This window comes from Rousettus aegyptiacus, unplaced genomic scaffold (genome assembly GCF_014176215.1).
Source record: "Rousettus aegyptiacus isolate mRouAeg1 unplaced genomic scaffold, mRouAeg1.p scaffold_m13_p_15, whole genome shotgun sequence".
Taxonomy (NCBI): domain Eukaryota; kingdom Metazoa; phylum Chordata; class Mammalia; order Chiroptera; family Pteropodidae; genus Rousettus; species Rousettus aegyptiacus.
The window spans coordinates 42621623-42636151 of record NW_023416290.1 but is presented as its reverse complement, the minus strand read 5'-3'; the positions used below and the strand labels follow the sequence as shown (position 1 = coordinate 42636151).

The 14529-nt window shown below is 32.4% G+C and overlaps 1 protein-coding gene across 6 annotated transcripts in view; it reads left to right on the top strand.

Moving 5' to 3' along the window:
- Nucleotides 1–14529, top strand: part of CSMD3 (CUB and Sushi multiple domains 3) — a 989790-nt gene that overhangs the window by 847860 nt on the left and 127401 nt on the right. For all 6 annotated transcript variants that reach the window (XM_016138158.2, XM_036232977.1, XM_016138161.2 and 3 more), the window contains 3 exons: nucleotides 654–778; nucleotides 7386–7482; nucleotides 9547–9651. In XM_016138158.2, the coding sequence (XP_015993644.1) occupies nucleotides 654–778; nucleotides 7386–7482; nucleotides 9547–9651 (327 nt within the window). The remainder of the gene's footprint in view (nucleotides 1–653; nucleotides 779–7385; nucleotides 7483–9546; nucleotides 9652–14529) is intronic.

The following is a 14529-nucleotide window of genomic DNA, read 5'->3' as shown; positions in this document are numbered from 1 at the left end:
TGGAACTAAATTATCAGGAATCAAATCTCAGCTCCATCTCTTAGTAGCTATGTGATGTTGGACAAGTCTTTAATCTTTTAATGACTCAGTATCCTCAACTATAAAATGGGGAGAACACTTATTCACATCTCATTGGGTTGTTGGAAGGCTTTAATGAGTTAAAATATGTAAAAAGCTTACAAGAGCACCTGGCAAATAGTGGGTTCTACAGAAATGTTATGATTATAATTGTTATCATCATCATCATCATTACGCCTCAAAGGATGCTGTTACTTTTCACAGGATGCATGAAAGGGAAAGCAGCAAATATAAAATAACTCTTTAAAAAACCTGTATCCAGATGAGCAGTTTTTAACATGAATATATCAATGCACATTTTAGTAATATAATACAAATAATACACTATTATCGATTTAATTATAGTATGGTTTTTAGATATAGAATTTGAAAGTTTATTCATAATGCATCTAATTTTTTAAAGGTTTTGTGGTATAGGAAGACAATCTTCATTGCTCTTATACATTTTAAGAAATAGTATGATTTGGTTGTATTAGCAAATCTACTATCTGTTTAAGATGTTATTCCTAATCTTCTGTCTTATTTAATCTTTTCCATTAGAATTAACTTTCTCTCTTGGACTGCTTTACTTTTAGTACCCTGTGGTGGAACTTTAACCAAGCGTAAAGGGACAATTTTGTCTCCTGGATACCCTGAGCCTTATGACAACAATCTGAATTGTATATGGAAGATCACAGTGCCAGAGGGAGCTGGCATTCAAGTAAGGATATTTATTTTTTTCTCCTTTTCACTGTTATATTTGAAATTAATTTTTCCAGAGATGACAGGATACGTGTCATTTCAAAAGATGTAGCCAGTGCTTTTGATTGACATAGTTGGATTTAATAGAAGATACTTATTTGTAATATCTTTACCTGCAAATGACAGAGAAACAATTCAAGATGGCATAAGCAATAAGAAAAATCTATTTCTTCCCATAACATGGAATCTTAGAGTGAGAAGATTCAAGGGTTGTTTATTTTGAAGTTTTAGTTGTATCATTCTTGACCCAGGTTTTTTCCCATCTCTCTGCTCTGCTGTCCTTAGCATGTTGGCTTAATTCTTGGATTTCCTTTCTCATGGTCTCATATTCACTGCAGAAATCTCTAGGAATATCAGCCTTTACACAGCAATACCTGGTACTCAGGATGGAATGTCTCTATCTTACGTACCTTTGCAGTGGTTAAGAGAACTTTTCAAGAAACCTTCCAGAAGACTTCCCCTCCTGTCCTACTGATTAAAATCATAACCATTTCCATTCCTAAACCATGCACTGGACAATAGCAAAAGATTTACTGTGGTTCAGCTCAAACAAATTAGTATTATGTACTAGGATCAGGCAGGGGACTCAACTTCCTCTGACATACACAGCTCTCATTTAATTTAATATGGAATAAAGACAAGAAGTGTTATTCTATAGATGATCAACAGTATCTACCATTTTATTTCAATTACAGCCACTTTTTTGGGGAGGGAAGAAATTTGATTAGTTACTACATTTTACAAGGATAGAGTTCTGGATAAATCAATGATGTTTTATTGCTAAGTAAGTATATACTCCAGGGAAGGTAATTATTCTTAACAAAATATTTTATAGTCTATAGTTCCCCAGTTGAGTCATAAGGTTTTCCTTATGAACTTGTAATATATATCAGTTATGGAAAAAGTAGCCAAGACATCGTCCATTAAAACTGAAATTACATAGAAGTGTAATTTTCAGTTAAAAAAAATCAAATTTTGAATTTACCTTTATAATCTTTCAGAAAATTCAAAAAATGACTTAAAGTAGTCAAGAGTAAAATAGACCAGTAAACTAGTGAGAAAACATGAAACATACATTTTCAGTACTTTAATAAAGATATTAAAAGTCAAAACACTATAGAACTATGCTTAAATTCTGGTTAACCATACTACCATTTTATGGCCAGCTTATAAAATTTGGAGATACCCAATCATTCCTATCTTATTATCAGTAAAATTAACAGGAATTTTAGGATTTTACAGAGAATCAAAAATGACGCAATACCTTTAGAACCTTCATAAAACATTTACCACATCATTTGATTACGTTTATGAAGGTTAACCTAAAGTATCTTATATATTGATATCAGCTTATCCATTTCTAGCTCATCTTAAAATAATAAAAATGCTGGCATTTCCCTCTACTTCTCATCCTCTGTTTTGATTCCTGCAATGTGGCTTTCAGCATCCAGTGCTCTAATTGAGCCACTCACATAGGGATCACTGAGGACCTGTCATTACATCCATGGTGTTGCTCATCCTGTTCATTCTCTCAGTACCGTTCTATCCTGCTGAGTCTCCCCTCGCTCTCAAAATACTTTTTTCCTCCTTGGTTTCCATGGTACCAGCACTCCCCTGGACTTTTTTTTTTATTGTGTTTTCTATATCTGTGGTGCCTGCTTCTATATCTAGGAACTTGGCCTCCTCTTTCTCTTCAACTTTTCAAATATGGTGTTTGTGAGATTCCATGGCCTTCATTGATCTCACCTTACACCATTCTCACTGCCGCCTTGTCTACTTCCATGGCTCTGGCTACCGTTATACGTTGATGCCCAGGACCTAATCTTAATGGACAATCGGAAAACATTTTTTTTTTTTTTGTAAATGAAGGACTGAATAAATGACGATTTCCAAACATAAATATCTAACCCACACCTTTCATCTAATATGTATGCCATATATTCAACTGCCCACTGGACATTCTCAGCTAAACTTCTTGCTGGCATCTCAAATTCAACCTGTTCCAAATTGACGTTATGATTTTTTTTTTCTCAAAATCATGGGTATTCTCTAATGTGCTATGTTTCAGAATGAGTCCTTCACTCATTCGGTTGCACAAGCCAGAAATCTTGATGATTTTTCTGTCTCCTGTTCTGTTCTGTGAAATATGTCAGGATTGTTTTTCACAAAGCTCTCAAGTAAGTCTGTTTCTCTCCATTCAGATTTTCACCGCTTACGATTAGGCGACCATCATCTCTGTCTTAGGTTCTTATTCTCCTTTAATCTATTCCTCATAATGCAAATCGAATAACCTTCTAAAAATAAAAATCTAATACTATAACTTTTCTTCTTATGGTACCTCAACTGTCCTCTATATCCTTAACTGCTTGACATAGTTAATTATGTCTTTGTGCTTTATCATTTCTTACCTCATCTACTCACATCATTTTCGTTCTTTATAAAAACCTATCTCTCTTGCTGCTGGGCCCCTGTGCATGTTGTGTCTGCTGTCTGCAACATGCTCTGTGATCTCCCCTTATTTGACTTCTTCTTAGTCATTATTTCTGTCTCAACTTAGAAATAATTCTTGTAGAAGACCTTCCATGAATTTGAGACAAGATTAAGTCCCCGTGCTATACATTCTCATAGATCCTGTATTTTCCTTATCATAACACCCATCATGTTTTACTGTCATTACTTATTTATTTGTAAGTTCACGAGGGTACTAATCGAGTCTCTGCTAGCAGATAGCATAGTGCCTGGCAGTACATGCTTAATATTTTTAGAATGATCTAATGTATACTTCCACAATCAGGGAAGTTTTAGACTATTTTAAGGAGCTAAAACAGCACGATATGAATAAGACATCTGCAGAAAAAGTGTTGTATATCACTTGTCCTAGTCAAACACTGTTCAAAACTGGACACATCAAAGATGTTATAAAGTCTTTCACTGAGGAAGCATTTTGTTTAATGATTACACTTTAGAAAACAAAAACAAAATTTGAGTTTAGCAGAGCATTTATCAAATTTAGACTGTGATGAATATTAGACTTTTACTTTTAAATACTCTAAAGGACTACCAAGCACTTTTTTTCTAATTAACCTCTAAGAAGTATGCTAATTTTAGACATATCAGTAAGTTGTAGGAAATTATATAACAGGTACATACACATATACATATGTAATATATAACATATTTGAAATTTCACTAGCATCACTTAAAGCCTACCTGGTGAGTACACCAGGTTTAAAGTGATGCTTCTTTTACCTTACTCCATTGGTCTGAATATGTGTGTGAATAACAGATTATATAAATATCCAACAAATCATATATGAGATGAACTGGGATAACCATTTGTGGAAAGAAGAGAAGAAACATTTGGAATGCTAAAAATGTTATAGATAACGTAAGACGATGGATCATTCTTTGGAAATAACCTCAAAAAATAGACCAAATTTGTATGTTAGTAGTATGTGAGAAGTTTGTGGAGAGGAGCGTATTGATTTATTTGTTTGTTTATTATACCAAAGTTTATTGGAAGGAGAATTCCAAAGGGGCTATATTTAAGCGAAGTGTAATCCTTATGTAGTGAACCACAGAAGAAATATCAGTTGCTTAATTGTGTCAGTGTATAGAATGATCATCATGAGTTAATATAAAGTTTGAAGAAAGTAAAATGGGATTTGAATGTCTCTATGAGGGAAATCTGGTTTTAATGATCAGAAGTCTGCTACCTCATAAAACTACCCTTTGGTTAGATGTACAACTCCATCTAACAAAAAGTTCCGAACACTAAATCAGTTAAGGCTTCTTTTCAAATCTTTTACTTTACCATCATTTAACTTTTTGTCATAGTGGGTCCTCAGTCATTTACTTTAATCTTCTACACCGTATGTGTTTATTATTCCAAAGTACATTTACAGTTCCCCCAGATTTCTAGTAGCAAATTGTCTTAGGCTGTGTGTGTGTGTATGGCTGCTATAACAAATTACTATGAATGTGGCAACTTAAAATGACCAAAACTTATTCTCTCACAGTACTGGAGACCAGAAGTCCTACATCAGCTTTACACACTGAAATGAGGTGCTAACAGGACTATGCTCCCCTCTTATGCTCCCTCTGTCCAGGTCCTAGGAGAGAATCCTTTCCTTACCTCTTCCAACTTCTGGTGGCTGCTGGCATTCCTTGGTGTCTGGCTAGATCACTTCAGTTTCTGCCTATGTTGTCACCTTGTCTTCTCTTTTGTCTGGCTCAAATTTCCCTTGGCATCTTGCTTATAAGAATAAAAGGTTACAATTGCATTCAGAGCCCATCTGAACAATCCAGATAGTCTCCCTATCTCAAGATCCTTAGTTTAATCACCTCTGTAAGAACATTTTTCCATAAGAGGCAATATTTATAAGCTCTGAGAATTAGGACTTGAATCGTTGGGAGCCATTATTCAGGCTGCTATACATATGTATCCAGAATTAAATGGATTTCCTTCTTCTCACCAAGGTAATAGGTTTTTCAAGAGATGTCTACATTTTGTTCTCACTACAACTATGATCTCAATAATGCAGGGGGAAAAAAAGATAAAGTATTCTTAAGTCTTCCTTTTCACTTCCTTCTCCTATTCTAACCACACAAAATCCAGTAATTTTCCCTATAGCAACACATGTGACACCTGGGTACCACTTTTGACTATCTCTGCCTACAACCTACTTTTCATTGCTTCTTATACAGGCTACTGTTATATTATTAAAATTGTCACTTTACTTTTCTCTTCTTCACCAATGCAGTACTGTACTTAAAGCACAGTTCTGATTATGTTCCTTTTACCTCCATCTAATGCTGTCTAATGCTCCTCAGTTGCATAATTATGACTATGTTCAGTCTTTATAGTCTATCTCTCACTCTCTCTCTTAGCTAAGATATATTTAATCCTTCATACACACTGGGCATGACCCTAAACTACAATTAATTTAACTTTACAGCAAATATATGAACCAGATAACTGTATTACAATGATTTATGTAAATAATCTAAGGCATAGATTAGCAACTCTTTTGAAGTTACATGTCAATAACCTTAGACGTTCTTGCAAAACCTCAAGAGTAGAGGGAGCCAGGAAGTTGCAAACCCAGGCATCCTAATTCATTGTCTTTTGTATTTATCTCCTAAGCTCTTCTCTTTAACTATTCTCTACTTATTCTAACTTTGCATGCATATTTCCTCTCATGTAAATACCCTCCACTATGGCTAAATTGGATTACTGATGGTTCAGTAAATTTACCTCATGGCTTGCCTCCTCTGCATTTTTATTAACTCAATAATTTCTTTTGGTGGAAAACCTCTCAATACATTTAGCTATTCTCTTTTCTTTTCCTGAACTAAAGGGAAAGAAAATTCAGATACGAAGAGAGAATTGATCATTATTAAAGGAGGTAGTTAGTGGTTTTATTATAATCATACAGTTTTCATTATGGTCTTCTTCCTGTCCTGGAACAATGCCATTGGGCATAATGCCCATCGCACAGGCAGGGTATCTGATTCCATGTGGCACTCACCCCTGGATAGGAGATACCAGCATTAACTTGAATGGAAGAATGGTGATGGACTGTTTTGTGGATAAGAAATCTCTAATGAATTCGATTGTTATAATAATTATTTAGTGAATCTGTGTAGTGCTTACATTTATAACAGGCTTTAACTAAACAAAATAAATTCATTTTGATAAAATTATTCCTTTTCCTCTTCCAAAAGTGTAAAATATGTAATGAACAAAGAGAAAAAATAGATAACATCCATGGTTGTGAGGGTCCTGTGGGTTATCTCAAAGCTCAAGCTGTGCCAAGTGAAGTGCAGCAAAGTAACACATGCCTCTTTCTTTAAATAAAATGTAAGACACATGAGAATTACTCCAGCATTTCCCTTATCAACCTTATGGACTTTCACAGTGATTTAGTTATTATGACTCCGTTCATAAAAAATGATCTTTAAATGTTATACTCACATCAGTTACAAAGTATAATTTTTGGTCATCCATATTGAGACCTATTAAAAATGTGCATAGGGGATAAATTTGTTTTAATAAAAGAGAGACAGGAAAATGAACAAAGGTTATGCCAATAAAGAAAAAATAAAATGTATTCAGGATAATCTTAGAAAAATGCATAGTATAAGGTCCTATATGCTTGTGGACCACAGATCTGGTTGTTTCCTAATAGCTAAAGTCAACTCAATCGGTGATAAAAATCTAACACTCCAAATGTTAACCAATTGTTTAGAGCATGCATTGAAATGTTAGCATTGAGACATTAGATTAACCCAAAGTATTTAATGAAGAGAATGCTCTGAGATGGCGACAGAAAACTCAATGTTATATCCATAGGGAATGTTGCTAGATGCTGCGTAGGCTTTTCTTATGGCAGTCAGCTCATGCAGGCCAGTGTCATAAGATCAGTTCTGTGAAAATCCTTCTATGAAGGGCCACCACAATGTGGTTCAGGCTTTGAACTCTCTCTTCTAGGGGGTATGAATGGACTATAGAATATTTATTTTGTTAGAAATGTGTGTTCTTAACAGTAATTATTATTTCACAGGTGCAAGTTATCAGCTTTGCTACCGAACATAATTGGGATTCTCTAGACTTTTATGATGGGGGAGACAACAATGCTCCACGACTTGGAAGTTATTCAGGTAAATGGGAGCTGAGCTTAATTAAAATGTGGTTATTCTTAGTAATTTTAAAATATCTCCCCCTTTTTAAAAAATGTTCCCTAGAACTCTGACTTGGTGAATTTCATTTGCTTTTTATAAATTATATGCAATGAACTAAATTATGAAGTTGGAAGTTTGAAAGACTTTAAAGGTAATGAAGTTGACATTGTTGTTTAAAACCTTTCTATATTCTTATTGTATTTGTGTAATTTTTGATACTTTTATGTTAACGGTTATATTTTCAGCTGCGCTTCAGCAGCAGTATGTGGGATGTGCCACTTTCTCTTAAAAAATATTGAGCAATACAGTTAAAAAATAGAGAGTACCTAGTAATTATGGTTTATCCAGTTAATAGAATGTTATACAGCCATTAAAATAATTATAGACTGTGTATCAAATGGTAAATGCTACAGTGTACTGTTGAGTGAGAATAAAGAAAATATACAATTATTTCTATGAAATGAATAAAATTTATAAAATTAATATATACATACATATCAAGAATAGGTTTTTAAATTTATTAAGATTTTTAAAGGTAATTTATGCAGTAATCCAACAGCTTCTTTTAGCATATAAAAGGTGAAATGAAGTTTTTCTTTAATTTTAACTATGCTTTTTACATTAATTTAAATTATAATTTTTAAACCTAGAAACATGAACATAGTTAAAATATTAACTTACACATTTCAGATACTGAAATAAGTTAGGATGGTTTTAAATTTTAATAGATTTTTAAAGGGATGATGGTAACTGATTTTCAGTATCATCATTGAGGAAAGGAAAGAAGAAAAATCTAGAGTAGGAGTGATTTGGCATAAAAATATGTTTGATATAGATTTAGACATAAATCTTTCCTTAAAAATTAATAAAATTTTGAATATATATTTGTTTATAATGGAGTAGGTCTAATATATTCTTAAAAATAAAGATTATAAAAGTGATAAATTACATGCTAGTGATTACCAAATGCTAACTGTATATGAAGCTTGTCATACATTTCCCCATTTGATCTATCTAACAGTATGGTAGGTAATTGAAGCTTAGAGAGATAAAGTTGCTCAAGATTGTACAGCTAATGTCAAAAAATAGAGAGTACCTATTTTTTATGAGGCTGTATGAGGCTAGTCACACCCAGCTGATTTGACTCCAGAGCCAGAGAACTCAGATCTGCTTAAGTGACTAAAGGCTGTTCTAGTAACCTTTGAGTTTCTGTTTATCTCTGTCTTCAGGGATTCAGGGCACTATGGACAGAGCAAGTTCATGGGGTGTAAAAAATAATTGTGTTCTGTAATTAATTGTACTGGTTTCTTTTATAGAAGAATCACAGAATTGTGCAAAGTAAGTGTAAAGTAACTAGTTACCTACCAAAATAAAAATGTTTTCAATTCAATAATTAAACTAAAGTTGATGTCTTTTAGAAGTTTAGAAGAACATTGTTATAATGCATTTGCTTAGAGACAAGGCTAACATTAGTTCATAACTTGGATTTCTTGGAATGCTAACTACCAGCTTTGCTTGGTATAAAAGAATATATATATATATATATATGTGTGTGTGTATATATATATATATATAGTAATAAATGAATTATACTCTGAACTCTTACACAAATAATAAGTTAGTGTACCATAAAAAATCACATTCAAACTTCAAAATTAAGTTTACTATTAGTTTGTGCATAAAATTATGTGTACTATTAGTTTGTGCATAAAATATTGAAGTGCATATGAAATTCCAAACATTTATTTTATGAGACCTTTATAACATTTACCACTTTGAGTTTTACTAGCTCTTTTTGCCCCTACCTATATTTAGGGAGTAATCTAAAGTGATCCCCAAGATCTGTCTCCCTTGAGATAGTTTGGCACAATAAAATGAAAGGGAAATGTGGAAGAAATATTTTTACTAAAAAATTCTTCGAAAACACTTGACTAATACATAATTTCAGTGATACCCTATTGGCTGATTAGTAGTTAACTTACTTAGGTTTACTATAGTGTTTATTATGTGATCATTAATCTACCTTTTCAATTATTATTTCAGGAACAACAATACCCCATCTTTTGAATAGTACATCTAACAATCTATATCTAAATTTTCAATCAGACATCAGTGTTTCTGCTGCAGGTTTTCACCTTGAATACACAGGTAAATATAACATTACGTGCTATTCAGGAAAGTTAAGAACAAGTTTATATTAATTATTAAATATTACTTTTCCGATTATAGAGATTAAATGAACTTTGTCAAAAGAGAACATTCAGCTTATAATTTTTAAAAATATTTTGGTATATTCCTTCAATTCAATTATGAAACTATACATATAAAGTTCTAATGGTTTTCATCAGAATTTGCATGTACATTTTTTTTCTTTTTCTAATTGTAAGAACACAACATGAAATCTATTCTCTTAATATTTTAAATTCACAAAACAGTAATGTTAACTATAGACACAATGTTATATAGCAGATCTCTCAAACTTACTCATCTTGCATTACTTAAACTTTATACTCGTTCAACAGCAACTTCCCACTTCTTCCTTCTCCCAACCCCTGGAACCAATATGCTACTCTCTATAAGTTTGACTATTTTAGATACTTCATATTTGGGGTATCATGTAGTATTTGTCCTTCTGTGTCTGGCTTATTTCACTTTTCATAGTGTCAACCAGGTTCATCCATGTTATCACATATGGCAGGATTTTCTTCTCTTTTTTTAAGACTGAATAATATTACATTGTATGTACATATCATGTTCTCTTTCTTTATTCATTCATTGTTGGATATTTAGGTTGTTTCTGTATCTTGGTTATTGTGAATAATAAACATGGGAGAGCAGATATCTTTTTGAGATCCTGATTTCAATTATTTTGGAACTATATTCAGAAGTGGGATTGTTCAATGATATGGTAGAGCTACTTTTAATTTATTGGAGAAACCTCCTTTATGTCTCTCCTAGTGGTGGCACCATTTTACATCTGCACCAACACTTATTTTTTTCTTATACAAATAAGAGCATTTTATAGTTAACTGAAGTAGTGCAAATCATAACAAAAAGTTCAGTTTTTAGCATTTATGCATCAAATAACATAGCATGAAAATTCTTAAAGCAAATCATTAAGAATCAGAGAGAAAAGTAAACAGAAATTCATTACAAAATTTTCCAAAATTGATACCAGTAGAGGCAGAAATTCTAAATAGACCAATTATCATAGGAGTAATATAGGAAATATTATTTAAAAGTGCTCTACACAAAACCATACTAGGCCAAATAGCTTTACACAGAAATATTACCAAACCTTTAAAGATTAGGTAATGCAAATCCAATTTAAATTATCCCATCTGCTTTTTTTTGGAGTATACAATGGGTTTCATACTAGTCTCAGTAGAAAATTACAAACTAAACTCTTTCATAAGTATGATGCAAATATTTTAATTTTTTTCCAGCTCATTGAAATGTAATTGACATATGATCTATTGCAAAATAATTACCACCATAGGGATAGTGCAAACCTCCATTACCTCACATAATTACCATTTTGTTTTTGTGTGGTGAGAATATTTAAGTTCTAGTCTCTTAGCAACTTTCAAGTGTATGATACAATACTGTTAACTATAGTTGCTATGCCATACGTTGGATCTCCCAAAACTTACTGATTCTATAGCTGGAACTTTGTACGCTTTGACACAGACTGCCCCATTTCTCCCGATCCCCAGTAGAATAGCAATCACAATTCTACTATGGTTTCTATGAGTTCATCTTTTTGATTACAGTTATAAATGAGATCATAAGTGTTTAACTTATTCACTTAGCATAACATCCTCAAAGTTCATCCATGTTGCTGCAAATGTCAGGATTTCCTTCTTTTCTATGGCTTGAATAATATTTCATTTTATGTCTATATGTCACACCTTCTTCATTCATCTATAGATGAACACTTAGGTTATTTCATTTCTCCTTCGTAGTGGATAATGCTGCAATGAACATAGAGTGCAGATATTTGAGATCTCGATTTCATTTCCTTCGGCTATATACCCAGAAGTGGTACTTCTGGATAATATTGTAGTTCTATTTTTAATTTTTTGAGGGTGCTGCATACTGTTTTTCATAGTGACTTTACAAGTTTACAATCTCATTAACAGTGCACAAGAGTTTCCTTTTTGCTGCATCCTTATGAACACTTCTTATTTCTTATCATTTTAATGATAATCATTGTAATAGGTTTGAGGTGACATCTCATTGAGCTTTTGATTTATATTTACCTCATGAATAGTGATCTTGAGCATCTTCTCATGTACTGTTGGCCATTTGTGTGTCTTTGAAAAAATGTCTTTTAGATCTTCTGCCCATTTTTTTAAATTAGATTATTTTCTATTGAGTTATATGAGTTCCTTATATGTGTTTTGGATATTGATTCCTTATCAGGTACATAATTTTCAGATATTTTTCCCATTCTGTAGGTTGCCTTTTAATTTTGTTGTTTATTACCATTGCTGTGAAGCTTTTTAATTTGATGTAGTGCTGCTTATTTATTTTGCTTTTTTTGCTTGTGTGTTTAGTGTCATATTAAAAAAATTGATGCCAAAACCAACATTAAGGAGCTTTTATCCTATGCTTTCTTCTAGGACTTTTACAATATCAGATCTCATGTTAATCCACTTCCAATTAATTTTTATAAGCAGTATAAGATAAGGATTCAATTTTGTTTTCCCTCTACATATAATTATCCAGTTTTCCCAGCACCATTTATTGAAGAGACTGTCCTTCTCCCCTTGGTTCCCTTCTCAGATGCAGTCGACTCTATATGCAATGGTTTATTACTGGGCTCTTCATTCTGTTACATTGATCTAAGTGTCCATTTTTATGCTAGTACCACACCGTTTTGATTACTATAACCCTTCTAATATAGTTTGAAATCTGACAGAATGATGCCTCCAGCTTTATTCTTCTTTCTTGGTATTGCTTTGGGTATTTGGGGTCTTTCATAGTTCTACATGAATTTTAGGGTTTTTTTTTCTATTTCTGTGAAAAATGTCATTGAAATTTTGATAGGGATTGTATTGAATATATAGATGGCTTTGGTAGTATAGACATTTTAACAATGTTAATCCTTCCAATCCATGAATACATAATATCTTTATACTTATTAATGTCTTCTACAGTTTCTTTTATCAAACTCATAGTTTTCAGTGTACAAAGTTTTTATCTTCATGCTTACAGTAGTCCCATTATTTTTTATGCTATTGTAAATGAAATTATTTCATTTTTCACATATTTTCTTGTTAATGTATAATAACTAATTTCTGTATGTTGCTTTTTTTATCCTGCAACTTTATGAAATTTGTTTATAATTCTAACTTTTTTTGATGGAATTTTTAGGATTTTCTGTAAATAAGACCATATCTGCCAATGAAGACAATTTTATTTGCCTTTCCAGTTTGGATGTTTTTTTTTTCTTTTTCTTGCCTCATGCTAAGGGTAGAATTTCTGCCACTATTTTTAATAGGAGTCATGAGACCCTTAGGCTTGCTTTAGAGGAACAGCTATCAACCTTTCACCATTGCATGTGTTAGCTGTGAGCTTTTCACATATGGCCTTTGTTATGTTGAGACACATTTCCTCTACACCCAGTTTGCTGAGTTTTTATTATGAAAGAATGTTGTATTTTTTCAAATGCTTTTTCTGCATCTATTGAGATTATTATATGATTTTTATCTTTTATTCCATTAACACGATATGTCACATTTAGTGATTTGCACATGTTGAACCATCTTTGCATCCTGTGACTTGATGATGGTATACGATCCTTTTAATGTGCTGTTGAGCTTGTTTTGCTAATATTTTACTCTTGGTTTTTGCATCTATATATTCATTAGACATAATGTCTTGTAGTTTGTTTATTTTTTCTTGTAGTATCTTTGACTATGGTATGAGGGAACTGCTGGCCTCATAAAATGAATTTGGAGTGGTTTTCATTTTAATATTTTGGAAGAGTTTGAAAAGTATCAAGTTTAAGTCTTTAATGTTTGGTAGAATTGACCCATGTAGCCATTTGTTCCTGCACTTTTCTTTGCTAGGAGGTTTTTAATTATTGACTTAATCCTCTTACTTATTATTGGTCTATCCAGATATCCTATTTCTTCATGATTCAGTCTTAGTAGGTTGTATATTTTTAGGAGTTTATCTTTTTTCTAGGTTATCTAACTTTTTGGTATATAATTGTTCATAGTAGTCTCTTGTGATCCTTTTTATTTCTGTGGTATCAGTTGCAATGTCTTCTCTTTCATTACAAGTATTTTAAAATTGTGAAAAAAGGAACGGGATCCTGTAGAAATTTTAAAACTGAAATGGGAGTAAGTTGCTTTTCTTGTTGGCATAGAAAATATATATTTATCTCCCAACTTCCTGAAAAACTTTTAGATTCCAAAAAAAGCTTACATACTCAAATTAAGTACATATATGAGTGTATATCTTGCTATGTGAAATTATCACAAGTGTAATTGGGTGGTTATTGGGTAATTTGAGGCTTATTTACTTTCTCTCTAGAATGTAAGCTTCAGGAAAATAGGATCAGCCATTAGTACAGGACCATATCCATTTAAGATATCCTTTTGTCTCTTGCACTGAGTTCAGTCTCCAAATTGTTAGATATTCCAAATGGGTTTGTTGGCTCAATAATGAACGAGTGACACAACATTTACAAATACAAGATAACAAATATGTAATATCAGAATATACCATTAACATCAGGATACCTATACTGATGCTGGTGTTCAAAAGGCATTTAGCACCTTGCTCTGTACAAGTTTGTAATTATGTTGAGTACTGCTTCCTGAAGGTATCCCACTGAGTATTATTTTCTCAACATCACTTTATCTAGGCCACTCAATCCATCACTGTAACATCATTACCTATACTGGAAGTTCTGATAGAAAAGAAACTCCTTTGGGGAGGGAGAAACAGAGGCTACAATGAAAATTATGTACTAAATCAATACTGATCAATTGATTGTTGACAGTATTTTTG